A 20471-nucleotide genomic window follows, 5' to 3' on the forward strand; every position below is an offset into this window, starting at 1 on the left:
TTCTTGATCATCTGTTTCATCTTAAACAATGGGTAGTCAACATTGGTTTCAACTCAAAGAATTTACCCTGGTAGACTTTACAAGTTCAAGAGCATTTCTGCTGACTGACTGACTGCTACATTATTTGCAACCTATGTCTGAAACCTCAGTCTCAACCTCAACCTCAGCCCATGTATGCCTAAGGTTACTAGGTCATCTGGCTGCACGCACACAGGTAGTCCAATTTGCCAGAATGCACTTTCATTCTCTTCAAATGTGGCTGAAGTTGGTCTATCATCTGAATCGTCATCTCTTGGACAGACTAGCCTGACTTAATCCAGGATCAGCAGATGTCTTATGATAGTGGGTAGTTCAGGGCAATGTGTGCCAAGGTATTCCCTTAGATTGGTCACCACTGACCAAAACTGTTGTCACCAATGCCTCCTTAATAGGTTGGGGAGTGCATCTTGGGTCACTGAAAGTTCAAGGACAATGGTCACAACAGGAAGCTTCTCTGCATATCTATGTCCTGGAGCTTCATGCCATCTACAATTCCAGTCAGGCCCTTCAAGATCACATCAGGGACTGGGTGTGCACATCTGTGCCAACAATACCACTGCATTGTATTATGTGACCAAATGGAGGGAGCATACTCCAACCTGCTGTGTCAAGAGTTGATCAAACTCTGGCAGTTTTTCATTGAGGAAACATTACTCCCATGGCTGACCATTTACCTGGGATCTAGGATCACCTGGCGGATCACCTAGGCAGAGATTTCTTACTGAATCACAAATGGTCTCTGAACCTCAGCATCAGGTGGTCCATTTTTGCAGTTTGGGGCATTCTGACAATTGACCTGTTTGCCGCAAGAAACAATAAGAAATGCTAGTTGTTTTGCTTCTGAGAGAGTCTCAGTCTGGGCTTCTTGATTGATGTTTGTCACCTGAGCTGGGAATGAGCACTCTATACAATTTTTCTCCAATCCTGATCATCCTGCAGGTCATTCTCAAGAGAAAATTGGACCATGCCAAGCTCTTTATCATTGCTGTAGTGTGCCCGAGACAGTATTGGTCCTCTAATCTCCTTGCATCATCAGTTTAGCCTCCCATACCCCTTCCTCCCCACCTCCATCCTCTGCCGCACAGTCAGGTTTTGCACCCAATACTCAGCTCCCTCCATCTCACAGAGTGGTTGCTACATGGTTAACGAGGAGGAAGAACTATATTCAGAGGCAGTCAGGCAAGTCTTGCTAACTAATAATGTCAGCTCTACAGCCCTCGTCCACATCTAAGAGTCCTCTGGTACCCCTGCTGATCATCAAAGTTCCGTTTGAGCAGATCGCCATGGATCTTGTGGGGCCGCTAGAGAAAATGACCCGAGGCCACCAGTATGTGCTTGTCATCCTAGACTATGCAACCAGGTACCCAGAAGCTGTCCCCTTATGAAGCACAGCTTCCAAGAGCATTGCCAAAGAATTAGTGGCAATCTTTGCCTGGGTCGGGCTACCAAAAGAAATTCTCACAGACCTGAGAACACCATTCATGTTCAAGCTGATGAAGGACCTATGTTTCCTGCTCCAAGTCCAGATCCTGCAGACTTCGGTTTACCATCCACAAACTGATGATCTGATGGAAAGGTTTAACCGAACCCTCAAGGCAATGATAAGAAAGGTGGTAAGCAAGGATGGGAATGATTTGGACAATCTACTACTGTACCTTATGTTCGCCATCCGTGAGGTTCCCCAAGCTTCCACCGGATTCTCTCCCTTTGAGCTGTTGTATGAACGCAACCCACGAGGCATCCTGGACACAGCCAAGGAAATTTGGGAGGAGGAACCCAGTGAGGGGAAGAACGTAATAGATCATGTGCTACAGATGAGGGACCAGGTAGCCTCAGTCACTCCCATAGTGAGGTAGAACCTAAAGAACCTACTACAACCGTCAAACCAAGGTTCGTTAGTTTCAAACTGGTGACGAGTAATGGTACTGGTACCCACGGCCGAAAGTAAGCTGTTGTCCCAGTGGCAAGGGCCCTGTGAAATAGTCAAACCCATAGGGAAAGTAAATTACAAAGTGAGACAACCGGGACGTCAAAAAGTAGAGCAGATATACCACATCAACCTTCTGAAACCATGGCATGCGGGAGAGGCGTGCACAGTGGTTCGAGAAGAGCTGCGCCCAGGGAACAAAAATCCTGAACAGTGAAGGTGTCTCCTGATCTAATGACAGCCCAGAAGAAAGAGGTAACTGAGATGATTGCCCAATATCAAGACATAGTCTCGACACATCCGGGTTGCACAACCGGGATATATCACTACATCATCATGAGCTCTGGGGCTAGAGTAAAACAAGGTTACTCACCTTTGTAACTGTTGTTCTTCGAGATGTGTTGCTCATATCCATTCTAGTAGGTGTGCGCGCGCTGCGTGCACGTTCGTCGGATACTTTTTACCCTAGCAACACTAGGTGGGCCGGCTGGGCGCCCCCTGGAGTGGCGCCGCCATGGCGGCTGATATATAGCCCTGCTGGCCCAACCGCTCCTCAGTTCCTTCTTGCCGGCTACTCCGACAGAGGGGAAGGAGGGCGGGTGTGGAATGGATGTGAGCAACACATCTCGAAGAACAACAGTTACAAAGGTGAGTAACCTTGTTTTCTCTTCTTCGAGTGCTTGCTCATATCCATTCTAGTAGGTGATTCCCAAGCCTTACCTAGGCGGTGGGGTCGGAGTGAGACGTTGCCGAAAGCAAGACTGCTGTACCGAAGGCGGCATCGTCTCGAGATTGGTCAACCAGCGCATAGTGCGATGTAAAAGTGTGCACGGACGACCAGGTAGCCGCCGGCATATGTCTTGGATGGGACTTGGGCCAGGAAAGCAGCCGAAGAGGCCTGAGCCCGAGTAGAATGGGCGGTGATGCGCCAAGCGGGACGTGAGCCAATTCGTAGCACGTCCGGATACACGAGGTTACCCATGATGAAATCCTCTGGGAAGTTACAGGGAGACCTTTCATACGCTCTGCCACTGCTATGAATAACTGAGGCGAGCTCTGAAGGCTTTAGTTCTGCTGATGTAGAATGCCAGGGCCCGGCGGACATCTAAGGTGTGCAGCTGCTGGTCCCGGCGGCAGGTGTGTGCGGCTTCGGAAAGAAGACCGGCAGGAAAATATCTTGGTTAAGATGGAATGGTGAGACGACCTTCGAAGGAAGGCTGGGTGTGGTCGTAGCTGCACCTTATCTTTGTGAAAGATGGTGTAGGTGGGTCTACGACCAGCGCACGGAGCTCGGATACTCGTCTGGCAGAGGTGATAGCTACCAGGAAGGACGTCTTCCATGACAGATATAGTAAGGAGCAGGTCGCTAACGGCTCAAAAGGGGGCCCCATGAGTCTAGAGAGTACCAGGTTCAGATCCCACGTAGGGAAGGAGGCTTAACCGGAGGGTAAAGTCTCTCCAATCCTTTAAGGAACCTGGAAACGATGGGGTGTGAAAACGTGGAAGTACCAGACTCTCCAGGATGGAAGGTGGAGATTGCGGCTAGATGGACCCTAATGGAAGAGAGGGCTAGGCCCTGGCCCTTGAGATAGAGCAAGTAGTCCAGGGACTACAGAGACTGGAACGGCAGTCGGGACCATGGAACTCCGTGCACACCAGAATGAGAATCGCTTCCACTTCGCGAGATAAGTGGCCCGCGTAGAGGGTTTCCTGCTACCTAAAAGGACTTGTTGGACCTCAGCTGAGCACGAGACTCAAAAACCAACTGTCAGGCTGTAGGAGGAGTCTGTTGGCCACGGCAGTCCGTCGGACCATGGTCAGGTGTAGGGACCGAGGAGAGTCTGCGGTGCGAACTTGTTGGCCTGCCGAAGTCCTGTGTTATAAGAGTCCGGGTAGAGAGGGTAGTGAGGTCTATTGGCCTGGAAGCCGTCCGGTAGATGAGGGGAACCTGGTCTCGTAGAGGACTATCGTCTCCCACTCTCGGCCACCGTGCCAACCCGCCACCATCCGTTCCTCCATGGCGACTCGGGTTCTTATGGGATTCCGGAAACTCAAGGCCCTCCAGCAGTGGCCCTTTTAGGACTCCGTGGTACCATCAGAGCCAGGCCACCCCAGCTCCGCCTCGCTCCGTTGCATCTGACCGGAGGGCACCCGAGTCCCTCTTGGAACAGGGCCGCACCTCACCTGATCCAAGCCGGCAGAGGCGCCCCAACCGACAAGAGCCCTTCAAAGACCCTTTGGTCCGGGGAGTCTCGTCCTTTCTTCCCCGGACGAGGCCCTGTGGTGGGACATACCACATCAGGGCACCGCCTATCGCACCTCAGGGCGCACCAGATCCTTCTACGGCCGGGTTGCTCTGAACAAAAACCTGCCGTGGAGGAAGTCCCCGAGGTGGACGACCCGGCTGCGTGGTCCACTATCCTCTCACGGAAGGCCGACCCGCGTAGCGCTCCCCTTTATTCGTACCATCCAGGCACGAGCCGATACCATCTGGCAGAGCCCCGCTTCGGTGCTGGCCCATCGGCAAAAGGGGCGTTGAGCGCAAATACATGGTCCCCTCACAGGGTACGAGTACCTGTATGTTCACCTCCGCCTTGCTCGTTTGGGTCCAGTCAGTCAACGAGCGAGAGCGGCATGGTCAGCAAGCACCTGCGCCCAAGTCTAGAGAGGCAAGGCGAATGGACCTCCTGGCAGGAAGATTTACTCCCGCTGGGGGCCTCCAGCTCCGAATCGCCAATCAACAGGCCCTACTGAGCCGTTACAGTTTTAACACTTGGGAGTCAGTGGAGAAATTTACTGACCTTCTCCCACAGGACTCTCGCAAGAGTTCTCGGCGCTCATTGCAGGAGGGTAAGAAGGTGGCGCGCACCTCCCTTCAGGCCTCTATTAGATGGGCAGACTCCGGAGCTAGAACTCTCACATCAGGGGTCGCTATGAGGCGCATTTCATGGCTGCAAAGCGTCCCGGCTTACCGCCCGAGGTCCAATACACTTACAGGACCTCCCCTTTGACGGCCAGGGTCTCTTCTCTCAAAAGACGGACCCTCGCCTCCAAAGTCTTAAAGCAATCGCGTCATAATGCGCTTCGCTGGGGATGCACCACGCCGCAGACCGCAAGACGGCCCTTCCGTCCCCAGCCCCGATGGTTCTACCCCCCACCTCGGCCGAGACAAGATTCTCCAGGCGCAGAGGCAGGACCTCTCGTAGACTGCCAGTCTGGCCCTCAATGGGGGTAACCAGCTGCCGGTCCCGCCAAACACCTGCGGGACGAAACCCAGCTTTTTTGAAGGTGCGCTTCGAGAGCACCCGTAACTGATTTCCTCCCAGGATCCACCTCAGTTTCCAACCGCCTCGCCGCTTTCTTCCTGCTTGAGTCCCAGCTAACATCAGACCGCTGGGTCCTCAGCAGGTGGAAGAATGGCTACGCTCCAGTTTCTTTCGACCCCGCCTTTCCCACCTCCCTCCTGTCCCTCTTTTCAGGGACCCCTCTCACGAGCAAACTCCTCCTTACAGGAAGTTTTAAAGCTCTCGCATTGGAGCCATAGAGGAGGTTTCCAGAGGCCATGAGAGGCAAAGGCGTTCTTATTCCAGGTACTTCCTGATTCCGCAAGGCGAAGGCGGCCTCGTCCCATCTTGGACCTGCGACTCTGGACAATATCATCAGGAAGTCTAAGTTCCGCATGGTAGGCCTGGGAAACATATTCCTTCCTACGATCCCGGAGATTGGTGACGCTGTCTCGACATGAGGGACCGCATATTTTCATAATTGCGATTACCCAACCGCACAGGAGGTTCTTCTCGTTTCGTGTGAACCGCGTCACTAACCAGTTTTGCAAGTTTGGCCCTTCGGCCTCTCCTCGGCCCCTCGAGTTTTACCAAAGTGGTAATGGCAGTAGTAAGCGGCCTACCTCCGGTCGTTCACATCCATTGTTTTCCCTACCTCGAGGACTGCTGATGTCGAGGGTCTTCCCGAGGCCAAGTAGCCGGGCAGGTACAGTTACAGAGATCTGTTCTCTCGTCTTCGGATTGATCATCAATCTCGAGAAATCCATCCTACTCCCAACACAGGAAATGAATTCATAGGAGCACTGCTGGACTCGAATCGAGCACACAGCCAGCTTACCTCCTCAACGTGTTCAGAGCGATAGTTTCTCTCGTCAGGGGTTCCATGCCTTCCCCGACTACCCACTGCCCGTACCGTCCTCGGCCTCCCTCGTGTCACATGGCTGCGTGCACCTTTTGTCACGAAGCACGCGAGGCTACGCATGCGCCCTCTACAACTCTGGCTCGCTTCAGTCTTTCGGCCACGAAGGGATGCCCTGGACATGGTAGTCACAATACCGTCTCACGTGCTGGGCTCCCTCAATTGGTTGGCTGGACCCCACCCTAGTGTGCGCCAGTCGACCATTCATCTGACTCAACCCTCGCTATCCCTGACGACGGATGCTTCGTTCTGGGATGGGCGCGCACCTGGGCCATCTGCAGACCCAAGGCTGTGGTCCTTACCAGAGCTCCAACTCCACATCAATGTCCGGGAGCTAAGGGGCGTCCGCTTGGCATGCCAGGCATTTCGCGAGCAGTTACAGGGCCGTTGTGTTGCCATTTTCACGGACAAACCGACGGCCATTGTATTATATAAACAAACAAGGAGGAACACGATCGTCCCCCCTTTGCCAAGAGGCCTGAAACTGTGTGGAATTTTGCATAGCCCAGTCGATCGACTGATAAGCCTCCTTCCTCCCAGGGTCCGGAATACTCTTAGCGGACCGACTGAGCAGATCGTTCCTGACACAACGAATGGTCCATCCGTCCGGATGTCCTGTTTTCTGTCTTCCGGAGGTGTGCTTTCCCCAGATAGACCTGTCGCCTCAAGGACAACAGGAAGTGTCAGATTGTTCTGCTCCCTACAGGGCCGCTCCCCGGGCTCCCTCCGGACGCTTCTCATTCCATGGAAGAAGGGCCTCCTGTATGCGTTTCCCCCGTTCCGTTTATCCACAGGGTCCTGCTCAAAACTGCCGCAGCGACAAGGCCAGGATGATTCTGATCGCTCCGGACATGGCCGAGGCAGTATTGATACACCTGCTACTCGACCTGTCCCTGGCCGCTCCATATATCACTACCTCTCTACCCGGACCTTACACACAGGACTTCGGCAGGCTTCGTCACCCAGACTCCCGTCCCTACACTGACAGCATGGCTCCTGTCTGGTTTGAACGAGTCTGAGCGTCGGTGCTCAGCTGAGGTCAACAAGTCCTTTTAGGTAGCAGGAAAACCTCTACGCGGGCCACTTATCTCGCGAAGTGGAAGCGATTCTCATTTCTGGTGTGCACGGAGTTCCATGGTCCCGACTGCCGTTCCAGTCTCTGTAGTCCTGGACTACTTGCTCTATCTCAAGGGCCAGGGCCTAGCCTCTCTTTCCATTAGGGTCCATCAGCCGCAATCTCCACCTTCCATCCTGGAGAGTCTGGTACTTTCCACGTTTTCACACCCCATCGTTTCCAGGTTCCTTAAAGGATTGGAGAGACTTACCCTCCGGTTAAGCTCCTTCCCCACGTGGTATCTGAACCTGGTACTCTCTAGACTCATGGGCCCCCTTTTGAGCCGTAGCGACCTGCTCCTTACTATATCTGTCATGGAAGACGTCCTTCCTGGTAGCTACACCTCTGCAAATGAGTATCCAGCTCCGTGCCGCTGGTCGTAAGACCCACCCTGACACCATCTTTCACAAAGATAAGGTGCAGGCTACGACCACACCCAGCCTTTCCTTCCGAAGGTTCGTCTCACCATTCCATCTTAACCAAGATATTTGCTGCGGTCTTCTTTCCGAAGCCGCACACCTGCCGCCGGGACCAGCAGCTGCACACCTTAGATGTCCGCCGGGCCCTGGCATTCTACATCAGCAGGAACTAAAGCCTTCAGACGCTCGCCTCAGTTATTCATAGCAGTGGCAGAGCGTATGAAAGGTCTCCCTGTAACTTCCCAGGGATTTTCATCATGGGTAACCTCGTGTATCCGGACGCTGCTACCAATTGGCTCACGTCCCGCTTGGTCGCATCACCGCCCATTCTACTCGGCTCAGGCCCTCTTCGGCTGCTTTCCTGGCCAAGTCCCCATCCAAGACATATCCGGGCGGCTACCTGGTCGTCCATGCACACTTTTACATCGCCACTATGCGCTGGTTGACCAATCTCGAGACGATGCCGCCTTCGGTACAGCAGTCTTGCTTTCGGCAACGTCTCACCCGACCCACCGCCTAGGTAAGGCTTGGGAATCACCTACTAGAATGGATATGAGCAAGCACTCGAAGAAGAACCAGATAAGCTGAGCTCCACAGTTCCAACGACCGACACGGGCGGTAAGAAGGAACTGAGGAGCGGTTGGGCCGGCAGGGCTATATATCAGCCGCCACGGTGGCGCCACTCCAGGGGGCGCCCAGCCGGCCCACCTAGTGTTGCTAGGGTAAAAAGTATCCGACGAACGTGCACGCGGCGCGCGCACACCTACTAGAATGGATATGAGCAAGCACTCGAAGAAGAACTATGAGGTCCTACCGGGTGCCAGCAACCAAAAGGGAGGAAATAAACGCAGAAGTCAGGAAAATGCTGGAGATGGGGATCATCGAAGAATCCCACAGTCAGTGGTCCAGCCCAATAGTGTTGGTGCCCAAACCTGATGGCACCACAAGGTTCTGCAACGACTTCCATCGACTAAACGAGATACCCCAGTTTGATGCCTGCCCTATACCACACATAGATGAACTAGTGGACCGTCTGGGGAATGCCCAGTGCTTGATAACCCTAGACTTGACAAAGGGGTACTGACAGATTCCCCTAGCCGAAGATGCAAAGGAAAAGACAGCGTTTTCTAAATCAGAGGGTCTCTTCCAATATATGGTCCTTCCTTTTGGACTACATGGGGCTCCAGCTACCTTTCAGCGCCTCATGGACAAGTTATTACGCCCCCCATACCAGTTATGCTGCAGCCAACTAGGATGACATGGTGATTCATGTCTGGGATGTCATGTCTCAGACTGGGAGACTCACTTGGAAAAAGTGGGGGCAGTCCTTGATACCTTCAGGCGAGCTGGCCTTATGGCAAATCCTGTTAAGTGCGCCGTAGGGTTCACGGAGGTCAAATATCTTGGCTACATGGTAGAAAAAGGTCTGGTAAAACCCCAACTGAATAAGTTAGAAGCCATCCAAAATTGGTCACGGCCGAGTCATAAGAAGCAGGTCCAAGCATTCCTAGGGGTGGTGGGGTATTACAGGTGTTTCATCCCCCCTTTTGCTACAAGGGCAAGTCCCCTAATGGACTTAGCAAAGGCCCATGGTCCTGATCCAGTCAGATGGTCCGATGAAGCAGAGAGGGCATTCGCAGACCTACGGACTGTCCTGTGCAGTAACCCCATATTGATAGCCTCGGATTTAAAGGAGTTCATCCTACAGACAGATGTATCCAAGATGGGGTTAGGTGCTGTCCTGTCACAGACGGCTGGGGAAGAGGAACACCTAATTCTCTACCTCAGTAGGAAACTCCTTCCGAGGGAACAAAATTACTGAGTAGTAGAGAGAGAGTGCCTAGCTGTAAAATGGGCCATGGAAACATTGCGTTATTTATCCTTGTGACCAGCCATGCCGTTCTTCAATGGATGCAACAGAACAAGGAAAAGAACACAAGGATAACCACTTGGTTCTTATTCCTCCAACCTTTCCAGTTCTGCATACAGCACAGAGCAGGGAGTTGCCATGGCAGTGCTGATGGCTTATCATGTGTACACTGTCTGGTGTCCCAAGCTGCCCAACCCCTTGGTGTTGAGCATGGGGGAGGGATATGTGATAGACCCAGGCCAGTTGAGTACAGTACTGGCCACTGGATTAACAGTTTTCTGTTCCCTGACTGACCAGAGCAGGGGCTGCTCCAGGCTAATGAGAACACCTGACTCCAATTAACCTGCAAAGAGTCAGGTGAGGCCATTAAGCTAATGTGACCACCTGACTCTAATTAAGGCCCCTCTGATACTATAAAAGGGCTCACTCCAGTCAGGCAGAGAAGAGCCGGGGAGCCAGAGGAAAGGAGGTGTGACTGAAGGACTGGTTAATGAAGACACCCTCAAGTCATTGGTAAGGGAGCCCTAAGGTAAGGGTGAAGAAGGGAGAAGCAGGAGAGCTGTGGGGAAGTGGCCCAGGGAAATGTAGCAAATCTGACAGTGAAAAGTTAGCTGCCAACAGCTGCTACCATTAGGGTCCCTGGGCCAGAACCTGGAGTAGAGGGCGAGCCCGGGTTCCCCCCAACCCACCACTACAGGAACACCTCCTGGGAGGGGAAGTCAGGCCCCTGTCAGGACAGGAGGCTAAACTGTTCTGAAACAAGCCCCCAGGGACAACAGAGACTTTGGGGTTCTCTCACGAACCTCCTTGCTGGCTTATGATGAAAAGGGCTCAGTAGACGGTAACCCTGACCCTAGAGAGAGACGGGCTATGTGGAGGGTCGTAGTGAGCCACTGAGGTGAGCATATACCGCCTAGAAGCACAGGACCCATGGGGACAAGGTCAGAACTTTACCAAACTATGTAATTAAGTTGTGATTGCAGCTTGTGTAGGCGTACCCATGCTAATTTTAACCTAGCTGGTTCAGGGTAAAAGTAGCAGAGAAGGTGTGGTGGTGCAAAATTGTCAAGGATGCCCAGAGCATTGGAGAGGATGCACTTTTATTACAGTTATAGTTTGTAAAAATTCAAATCAATATATACGTCCTTTTGGAGTAACACATGTCAAGACTTTGATGGCTTTACCGCTTTTATAAATAATGATCTTTGATTGCCTTGTACCAGCTAACATGTAGTTAGATGATGAATTTTGCTCCAAGAGAATCCTCCTAGTTTCTTATAGGTGTGTTTAGATATGAGTTCTCTATGTGTGGCAAATTGTTTACAATTCTGATGTGCTGTCTCAAAGATTCAAGCAAACTTTTGTTTTTAAAAGGCATTTATAAAAAACAGAATTCCATGTTCTGATAGCCTCAAGCAATGTATCTCTTGCTGTTTGCTTTTCCAGTTTGGTTTCCCTGTTAGTGAGTAACTTGAATGTAAGTTGACAAGTATTAACTGTAAAACTTGAACCTAATTCTTATCTCACTTTCACAAATTGTACAGCAGTAAACTCCATTAACTTCAATGGCATTGGTCTTATTTATACCAGTGCAAGTGAGGGAAGAATCAGACCCTTTGTATTTGTAATATAGGTCTCTGACCCTAGAATGTTTTTTCCTTTTCTATTTCTCTAATAAATGGCCCATCACTTCTTCGGAGCTCTGTTAATGCAATTCCATTATTAAGTGACAAGCATAGTGAGTGCAGGAGCTGCAGGATGCACATAGCCCCTGGCCATCTCCATGGTATTCATATAATAAAGCTACGAACTCTGCTAAGTATACAGTAGTATCCTTTTATTGTTTTTTTTTTTAAATAAAGGTTCCATTACCCTACAAATGTGTATCTACCTTTTACCTACTGTATAAAAGAAAAGGCTAAGGCTGTACGTATAAAACAGGAAGCCACTTATCCCAAAACACCCAATTAAAAAGTATGTTACGAAATCTCTGCCAGCCAGCGTAGTCGGAGGGACGTGTTTTCTTTCGTGTAATCAACTTTGTTTCACATATTTAGACACCAGAGTGATTTTCAAAATATATGACGGTTTCTACTACTTCAGGAGACAACTTCTCATTTGATCTTTCTTTGTCAGAGCTCAACCTTGGTTTCCATGGGTATGCACGTTTTGCCATATTGTACTCTTGAATGTTAAGTATCATTTTTATTTAAACACCAGGTTTAATTATTGATGCTTTTGGAGAGTTAAGAGACCAACAAGAACAAGTTAAAGAAGATATGGAGGTAAGAAATGATAAGCTCCTAGTTGCTTCACTGTAGCATACTTAAGTAAAGTGCTGGTTGCCAGAATGTGCGTTCATTATCCAAATGCAATAATTCATCAGAGAGTAATTTTAAACTGACAGGAAAGTATGCAATTAACAGTACAGCAAAGGGTTCAGTATCAAACAGCATACTGGGCAAGATTCTGTCCTCAGTTACCCCTCAGCGAAACCATATTGAAGTCTCACACATAAAATTGAGAGTCTGGTCTGCTGAGATGACTTTCCATGACTGACTTTTTTTGATTGAATGACTTTTTAAATATCTTCTTAGAGCAAATATATTACTATATCACATGAAAGCCTACAGAAACAATTCTGTAGCATTCAATAGAACAGTCTTAGTACAATTCCTTTTAATCAAAGTGCTCTGCTGACAAGTTAGAGAATAGCATTTGCTGTTGCCCACTCTTGCCTGTGAAAGTGGTACAGTGGAGAGCAAGATCTTTGACTGCACTTTGGCACTACCAGTTAGAATCACACAGGACACAGTCACTGTTAATCAAGACTGATACTCTGCTCTTGACACATTTTAGACCTATTTGTCCACTGCGTGCAATCTCATTTGGTTCTTTGGTACCTCTGGCTCCTTATAGGTGATAAACTAACAAAACTAAGCCAAAACACCTACCAATTTATTTTCATGTGTCTTTTTATGTTAATGCTAAGCATTTTATTTTTATTTTAACTTTGTCAGATGTGGCTGAATAGAATAAAACTGACCTCAGGGGCTGGTGAAGGCCTTTTGAGTTTAGCTTGGAAGTTCCCAATATTCAGCATCAATAAAATCAGGTTACGAATCATAGAATCAGAGGACTGGAAGAGGTGATCTTGTCCAGTCCCCTGTTATGGTTAATTTCAGTTGTGTATTTTCTTTGGATATCCTAAGTGAAAGTATTCTATTCCTGCAGAGTTGCCAGTTTCTTGTTTAAATCTGACTGTCAGAATTAAGAAGGGTATCAGGTACCTGCTGTGTTCTATAATCTCAACTGAGAGCGTATTGAGTTTCAGATGGGTAAACGTAACTACCTTTGAGGTAATGATTGCTATGGACTACAGTGACTCTTATATTCATTTAAGTAGCCTGGCGAGAACAAAAAGGAAAAATTGCTTTTCAGTCTTGATTGATTCCTGCCCTCCTTTCTCCTGGCCTATTCCCATTAAGTTATTGATGCCAAAGATTTTTTACCAAACAGCAAGAAGTGACTGTGACAGCAATTAAATTTCTGTTCATGCGCTTGGCTGAGGCTTAGGCTGAGTTCTTTATTAAGCACATGGTATATTTCATGTTTCAGAATTTCTAAATAAATTGCTGGGTGCTTATTGGGTATTTTTTTAAAAGAAGCTAGCACGGTTATAGAGCATTTCAACAATGTGCATATTTTCTGGATTTTTTTTTTTTAGACCAAATGCTTTATCTGTGGGATAGGCAATGACTACTTTGACACGGTGCCCCATGGCTTTGAAACACACACCCTGCAGGAGCACAACTTGGCCAATTATCTGTGAGTACAGAACCACACAAACTTCAATAACTCATGACTTCCATCAGCCCTTGCAAGTAACTAATCAGTCCCACAAAATAAGGGAGAAAGACCACTGTATAGATTTTATATGCATTCATGCTGTACGCATGAACAAGAGAGGTATAGAGAAAGATTCCTTTCCATTTTTCTCATTGTGATAGGAAATGCCAGGTTAAAGGTTTCCTGTGCAACCTTAATTCCACCCCACTATGCATATGTATTATGATGCTGAAGACTTTAATTACACGATTGCATAGTATTTATTCCATTGGCCCTCTGTCTCATTCAGTGCGTAGAATGAGCCCTGCTCTGGGAATGAATTAGTGCTGTGTAGTGAAAGAAACTGTTACTTGTTGCAGAAATTGGAAAGTGTATAGCAAATGAAGTAGGGAACATATAGGGGAAAAAAAAAAAAGGACAGCCACGCAGTTAAGGCAGTTGAATGCTGCCCTGCAGAATTGGATTCTATCACTGTCCATGCTATAGAGTTCCTGTCTGGTGCTAATTAAGCCATTAAAACCATTTTTTTCCAAGTGGCTACTAATTGTGTATTCGTGATTATGTGGGTGCCCAACTTGAGATGGAAGTGCTTGGTTCTCATAACTGCAACTAAAGTCAAGGGAAGCTGCATTTGAATATATAAAGTGCTATCTAATGCTAGGTATTCTGAAAAATCCGGTCCTCGGTATCTCAAATTGGGCACCCAAAATTAGTGGCCATGCTTTATGTTTATATTTTACAGAGAGAGATGTCATGTCTAGAATGGATTTAATATAAAAATGAGCTAGATCATGAAATCATCACCATGTGTGTAAATATGCCAAAGCATCAAGGCTAGAGTATTAATAAAAAACCACAGGATTATATTCTGCTATCACATTTTTTTCCTCTGTATTGACTAGTTTGAACCACAAGATCTAATAAAGCACCCTCTTTAATAAACTGTTTAATAAGCTGATTCTGAAATCCTTAATCATCTTGATTAATGCATATCCATGGGAAGAGTCTCCTTGACTATTCACCAATGTAAGTGTCTACAATAAAGCCCTAATTCACTAGTCTGGGACAAGAAAATTTCAGTTGTAATTTTCCTATTAGAAGGGTTGGGAAAGCTTCATCTAAGCATCATAACTGCTGTATGTTTATAGTAAACCAAACTTAAATTTCTTACTCTTTTGAGAGTCATCCATTATTAATTTTAGTCAGCTAGTAAAAATGAATGATGGATGATCCTCAGAAGTGTTGAGATTGTGTGTGGTTTAATATATATCTAAAATTCTAATGCGTATATTGTATATCCATTAATAGAATTATTCTATAAAACATAATGGCAAACATCCATCTGTTTGTATTTCCCCTTGGTTTTCTGATATTTCCTTGTGGTTGTTTCTTATGAAAATGTTTTTTTCTGTAGATTTTTTCTGATGTATCTCATTAACAAAGATGAAACAGAGCATACAGGACAGGTAAGTGAGCACTGTTTACACCAGTACTATTAAAAAAGTGCTAGTGATAGAAGTCAGGAATGTTCAGTATGGCACAACTAGATGAGAATTCTAACCAATCGTGTGAAGCTCTCCCTGTGGAACAAGTGACCTCATCCAAAACATTCCTTAAAACTCACTTATTTTGGCCAGAGTTTCATTGTTCACCTCCTCTTCAGCACCTTTGCATCTGTTCTGGTACCTGATTTTGTACTCTTAAAACTTGTCTCCCCAAAATGGGCATGAAAGGAAAATTGCAACTAACAAGATATGTATATCCCATTAAAATAACAAGTCACTTGACTTTTTCCTATTTACTATCTTCCTTGCTTCCTTTGTTATTGTTATTACTTACTTGGTTACTTGTAATTTATATTGTATTCTTTTCAAAGCCAGGACAGTGCCATCTATCTCTGTAAAATACCATTTTCTTCCATGGTATTGTATAAGCAATATTGAAAGCTGATGATTTCCATAAGAGGCAGGCTTATTAGACACAAGGACAATTATGGTGAGGCTTGCACCTTTTAATGAGGATATCAAACTGGATTCTAACTTTCAGATTTGAATAAGCATTCACAAATTTGGCAAGGGGAAGAGAATTTTCTCATCATGTACAATGAGTAACAGCGTGTCCATTAATGACATACAGCCCAGATACACATGATATTCAGGCAGCTGACATTCATTTAAGAGAAGAACATATAAAACTAAAGCTTCTTAAATTTCACAACATTTTATCCAAAATTAAATTCTAACCACTTGCTCAGTGCAGCCTATTAATTGGTATGCTCACTTTTCCTCTCCCCTCCCTGGAGAGCAAGGAGGCAGGACTATGGAACAATCCAGCCCAAGGGGCAACCTAGAGACCCTGTGCACTGCTGTACACCAGCCCCAAATCACTCTTGAACAGATAAAAACTTCAGACTCTCATTTATTCTTTTGTTAATTTCAGTGGGCTCTGCAGGGGCTTTAGACAGTACGGCCATGGATAGTGAGCAGATGCACCATACCAGAGGGATGTAGCCAGAGGCCAGAGAGAATGCCCTCTGAGGCAAATGTACTCAGAGCCTTCTCCTACTTCTCTTTTTGGGAAGTATATCATAGATTCTCCCACAGTGCTGACCAGCTGCATTGCTGGGAGTTGGTGCCCTGCCTATGCCCTCTTTGGGCTGTCTTTCTATCTAGCTACACACTTATAAGGCTCACTTCATTGTAGCAATCATTTATGTATTATTCGTCAAAACACCCCTGTTACGTGAAACAATGTTGGCACTAATGCTTCCTTGTATTCAAAACCCACAAATGTGAGATGGGCTGCATCTTGCACAGGTGCACACGATGAGAAGAAACTTTCCTTGCCCTCATTTCTTTTGCACCGCCACAAGGGTGCTTGTTAGTCTTCACAGGCCACATCTTCCAATGGCTTCCTTTTTTGAATGAGCATCTATGTGCGTGAATTGTGTAAACTGGAATGTAAAGATCTGCTTTCTGTACAAACATTCACATTTTGAGTCCAGATGTAGGTGGCTACATGCTTTTTTGGGTGCAGATAAAAGGTAAACCCTTTGGAAAATGAAGCTCCAAAGTTTTATTTTACCAAGATTTTTTTTTCCTTGCCTTCACTGCTATTTGAAATGTTCTTCCAAACCTTTTGACACTTCCTCAAGCCTTTTAGCTACAATTGTCAACAGAAAAAAGTGTGCCAAATGTGCTCAGACAGCTGGAATTCCCACTGAGAACTGTGTAAGAGTGATGGGTAAAGCGGTTAGTAGTTGCAGGTCCCACACACACACAGATTGCTTACAGAGCAACAAATTACAGTACACCACAGGGATACAGCACATTTTTCTCTGTTTATTTAAGCTGTTCTCTTTGAAATCTGACAAATATACTGAACTACTATAATCGTGTTCTGTCTATATACGGCCTGTCAGTCTTGACTGAGTGCACATTTTATAAACTTGTTTCACTATTTCTGAATATCTATTTTGTCCTTTGACAATGACATGTTAAACTAAACTAGAATGTTTTCCTCTGTTTTGTAAATTGATAATATTTGTTATGGAAAAATACTGCTACATTTATGTTTGCTCCATTGTTTGACATTACTTATTGTGTGTGTTGACCCACTGCATACATTGAGTCCAGACAGTGACTACCAATAATCACTCCAGTCTGGTTAGTTATACAATGCTTTCATTTAGATGTGGGGAGTGAGAGAGCCTTCTGAGCTATCTGATCAACTGAATCACTGGTATTTGCTACAATAAAATGCTGTCTCATTTTGTTTTTACTGTATTATTCAAAAGCTGAAGAGTCAATAGACCAGATTTGCAATAGACCAGATTTGATGAATGTAGTGATATATTTGGCATAAGCGCTATACATCATGATAAGACTAGATCCCTTGGACAGTATACTATCTGTTAAAACAGGTGGGAATAAAACCATTGCTCCCATTTTGGGTTCTACCAGAAACTGATATCATTAAAGCCTTTGTATTATTTTATATATTGTACACAGGCATGTTTGAAATGCTGATGTAGAAATTCAGCTGAGGTTCCTTTAACGATCATTAAAACACTAATCCTTAGCTACAGTTTGGTACTGCAGGCAACTGTACTACACTGGGGGGGGGTGGGGGTGGGGGGGAATCAACCTACGATGTGGAACTTCAGCTTTGAGAATAGCATAGCTGAAGTTGACACATCTTAGGTCAAGTTACCTCGCATCCTCATGGCGCGGGGTCGACTGCTGCTGCTCCCCCATCGACTCTGCTTTCGCCTCTCGCCGCGGTGGAGTACAGGAGTTGACAGCAGAGCGATCGGGGATCAATTTATTGCATCTACACTAGACACAATAAATTGATCCCCGATAGATCGATCACTACCCACCGATCCGGCGGGTAGTGTAGACATACCTTTGTCTCCATTTTTTATTTCACCAGAAAGAAAGTCAAAGTTTCTGAGCTCTTCAAGAGTCTCTTTAAAATACTCCTACCCTAACATATGTGTGTTTCTATAATACTTTCATCCAGGAGACAGAAACCCAAAAGCCTAGACTAAAATGAACTAAGTTGTTAGTGTGTTCCATCACGTATAGGTTCATACACAGCAGGTCAATTTTGAACTGGATCAGAAAATTTAGAACAGCATGTAGTCTTTTTTGAAAGATGAGGGATGGCTAATGTACTCTCACTGAATCAGATTAATTATTTAAATCTCCTGTGTCTTGCAGGAATCCTATGTATGGAAAATGTATCAAGAACGATGCTGGGAGTTTTTCCCTGCTGGTGACTGCTTCCGAAAACAGTATGAAGACCAGCTCAACTAAATATGAATGAGGATCGCCACTGAAAGTATATCTATCCATCTCCCAACTCTTTAGGGAAGAACTGATTTCTCGACTCTCCAAAGCTGTGTGCTTTTTGAAGCACCAAAGTTATGTTTCTCATTGCCTGACTGTGCTGGGTTTTTTTCCCTTGTTTATTTTCTTTGAGAACAGTGGAGTAAAGAACAATGAAAACTTAAAACAAGCAACTCATAGAGGGGAAAAACCACACACCCACACATAAATCCCCATACATAACATGCACACACACAAAGAGGCAATTATTTTATGAGACTGCCAGATGAAGCCCTTGATTCTGAGAACACACATGGGGTAATGTGGTAGTGGCATTCATTCAGTCTATTTATTTCATCATCCTGGAAGAAACTATATAGTTCATAGAGCACTGTAAAGGATTGTTTTGGACACTAAGTTGTGGGGAAATAGTGCCTTACTATATGTGGGTTGAGCTATGCAGAAGATGAGTGCATGATGACATCTTATCTTTTCTTTGTGCCCTCCCTTTCTTCCCAATTAATATTTATTTTGTGTTTTGGTGAGGTTGCGGGGGGGAGGGGTTTGACTGTGCACACCTTTTTAATAAGACTCTGGCGTGTCTCAGGACAAGAGTAGGGTATTCTCATCAAGCTAAATTCACATTTACCTTCCTCTTTTGCTCTCGCTCTTATTTTGGTAATGCTCTGATGCAACACTGCAACTTTATGAAATCTTTGTATGAAAACAGACTGAAAAACACTTTAAAAAGAAATATTTCATTGCATGTTTATTATGCAAGTTTAAAACCAAGAAACAAAAAATAACAACCTTCAAAAGCAAGTTGATCAGCGTGAGAAAAACAATCACAATAATTATACTCATAGTAATAAAGTGTTGTGGGCTTTATTGTACATTTGGAATCAGTGTCATCAGCCAACAATGTATATGTTATGAACTTAATGGTAGTTTTGATTTAATTCCTTTTTCTCTTTCTTTCATTTTTGCCACCTGTGATCAATAGTGGAGTTAAAGATTTTCTTGTTAGACCATTTTTTAAAATCATAGCTGAAGCAATATCCATTCAGGGATTCCATTTGGTCCATCATGAAGCACCAATGATGTGTACATCACTCCATTTTGAGTCCTTTTCAATTGTAATGGCAGTCTTTACAAATAAAAAGAGAAATTCAGAATGGAAGCTAGGTGGTTTTGCTAACATTTGAGCCTTTTCTTACTGAGTTTACTAGTTAATACCTGATTTAACAATCAGGATCACTCTGCCGTCTTTTTGTTGAAATTATTATCCTCCTGTGCTCTGTGGTGATCCTACTTTGCATCTTTTTCACTCATAGTCCATAACTTCATCCGGCCACAAATGCAAATTAGTAGCTTCACTAGCACTCAGTTGTAGCTAAGAGAAGTGGGAAGTAATTGTTACGAATATGGTGTTTAAAAGCCATAAAAATCATATTTCAATCCCTCCCAACCTCCAGGGCTGTTCAGACGTAGGCTGTCAGTTCAGCTGACCAGAAATACAGGTGCCATTCTGAAATTTGGGTCCAGAGCGGGGTTGAGATTTCAAATACTGTAACATTCCAGGGCTCTTTGAACCCAGAATATTGGTTTATAATTATGATTATAAAAATAGGAAACAGATGCCAGGAATTGATTTGTTTTCTTATTCACTATCCCCCTGAGATGTTAGCAGAAGAGGTTTTCCCTCTCTCATATGCACATGCAGTGGTTTGTTACAGATTTTGCTCCTGAGCACCAGACTGATGGTGTTGACTTAGTTTTAAAGATCAATGAAGTACTTGTTTCAATAACTAAATTCAGAAGGAAGAATATAAACTTTGCAGACAAATGTATGAATAGAAGAGGGATGTCTCCTTAATCTTGACCTTCCACATCAGAAAGCTGCTGCTTCATTCTCTACTGTTTGAGCCCAGGACTCTGTAGCACGCAATATGTGTGAAACCATGTTAAAGCATAATGGGCCCATCTTTGGTGGTGGAACAGATGCTTACAATTTCATTATATACATCTGCACCTACTGAATAAATCTGCCCACCTGCCCACCCCCCCATTCACAGGGACATATGCCTCCTCCCAGCTGATAACGGGTTCATTGATGTGAGCAAGATTTGACTGGCATTGTTGGAAGTGGGTAGAGGTATGCTTCATGGAGTGGCTGTGGAACATGGGTGTGAATGTCTTCTGCTCTGCGTCTCCTGCT

At 45.8% G+C, this 20471-nt stretch overlaps 1 protein-coding gene across 3 annotated transcripts in view; it reads left to right on the forward strand.

Annotated features, from left to right (window-relative positions):
- The window catches only part of RYR2 (ryanodine receptor 2), a 749362-nt gene extending 729857 nt beyond the window's left edge, over nt 1-19505 (forward strand). For all 3 annotated transcript variants that reach the window (XM_075064183.1, XM_075064184.1, XM_075064185.1), the window contains 4 exons: nt 11793-11857; nt 13300-13400; nt 14836-14887; nt 18146-19505. In XM_075064183.1, coding sequence (XP_074920284.1) covers nt 11793-11857; nt 13300-13400; nt 14836-14887; nt 18146-18241 — 314 coding nt within the window. In that variant the 3' untranslated portion in view covers nt 18242-19505. The remainder of the gene's footprint in view (nt 1-11792; nt 11858-13299; nt 13401-14835; nt 14888-18145) is intronic.
- Nucleotides 19506-20471: the final 966 nt, after the last annotated feature.

Source organism: Chelonoidis abingdonii, chromosome 3 (genome assembly GCF_003597395.2).
Source record: "Chelonoidis abingdonii isolate Lonesome George chromosome 3, CheloAbing_2.0, whole genome shotgun sequence".
Taxonomy (NCBI): Eukaryota; Metazoa; Chordata; order Testudines; family Testudinidae; genus Chelonoidis; species Chelonoidis abingdonii.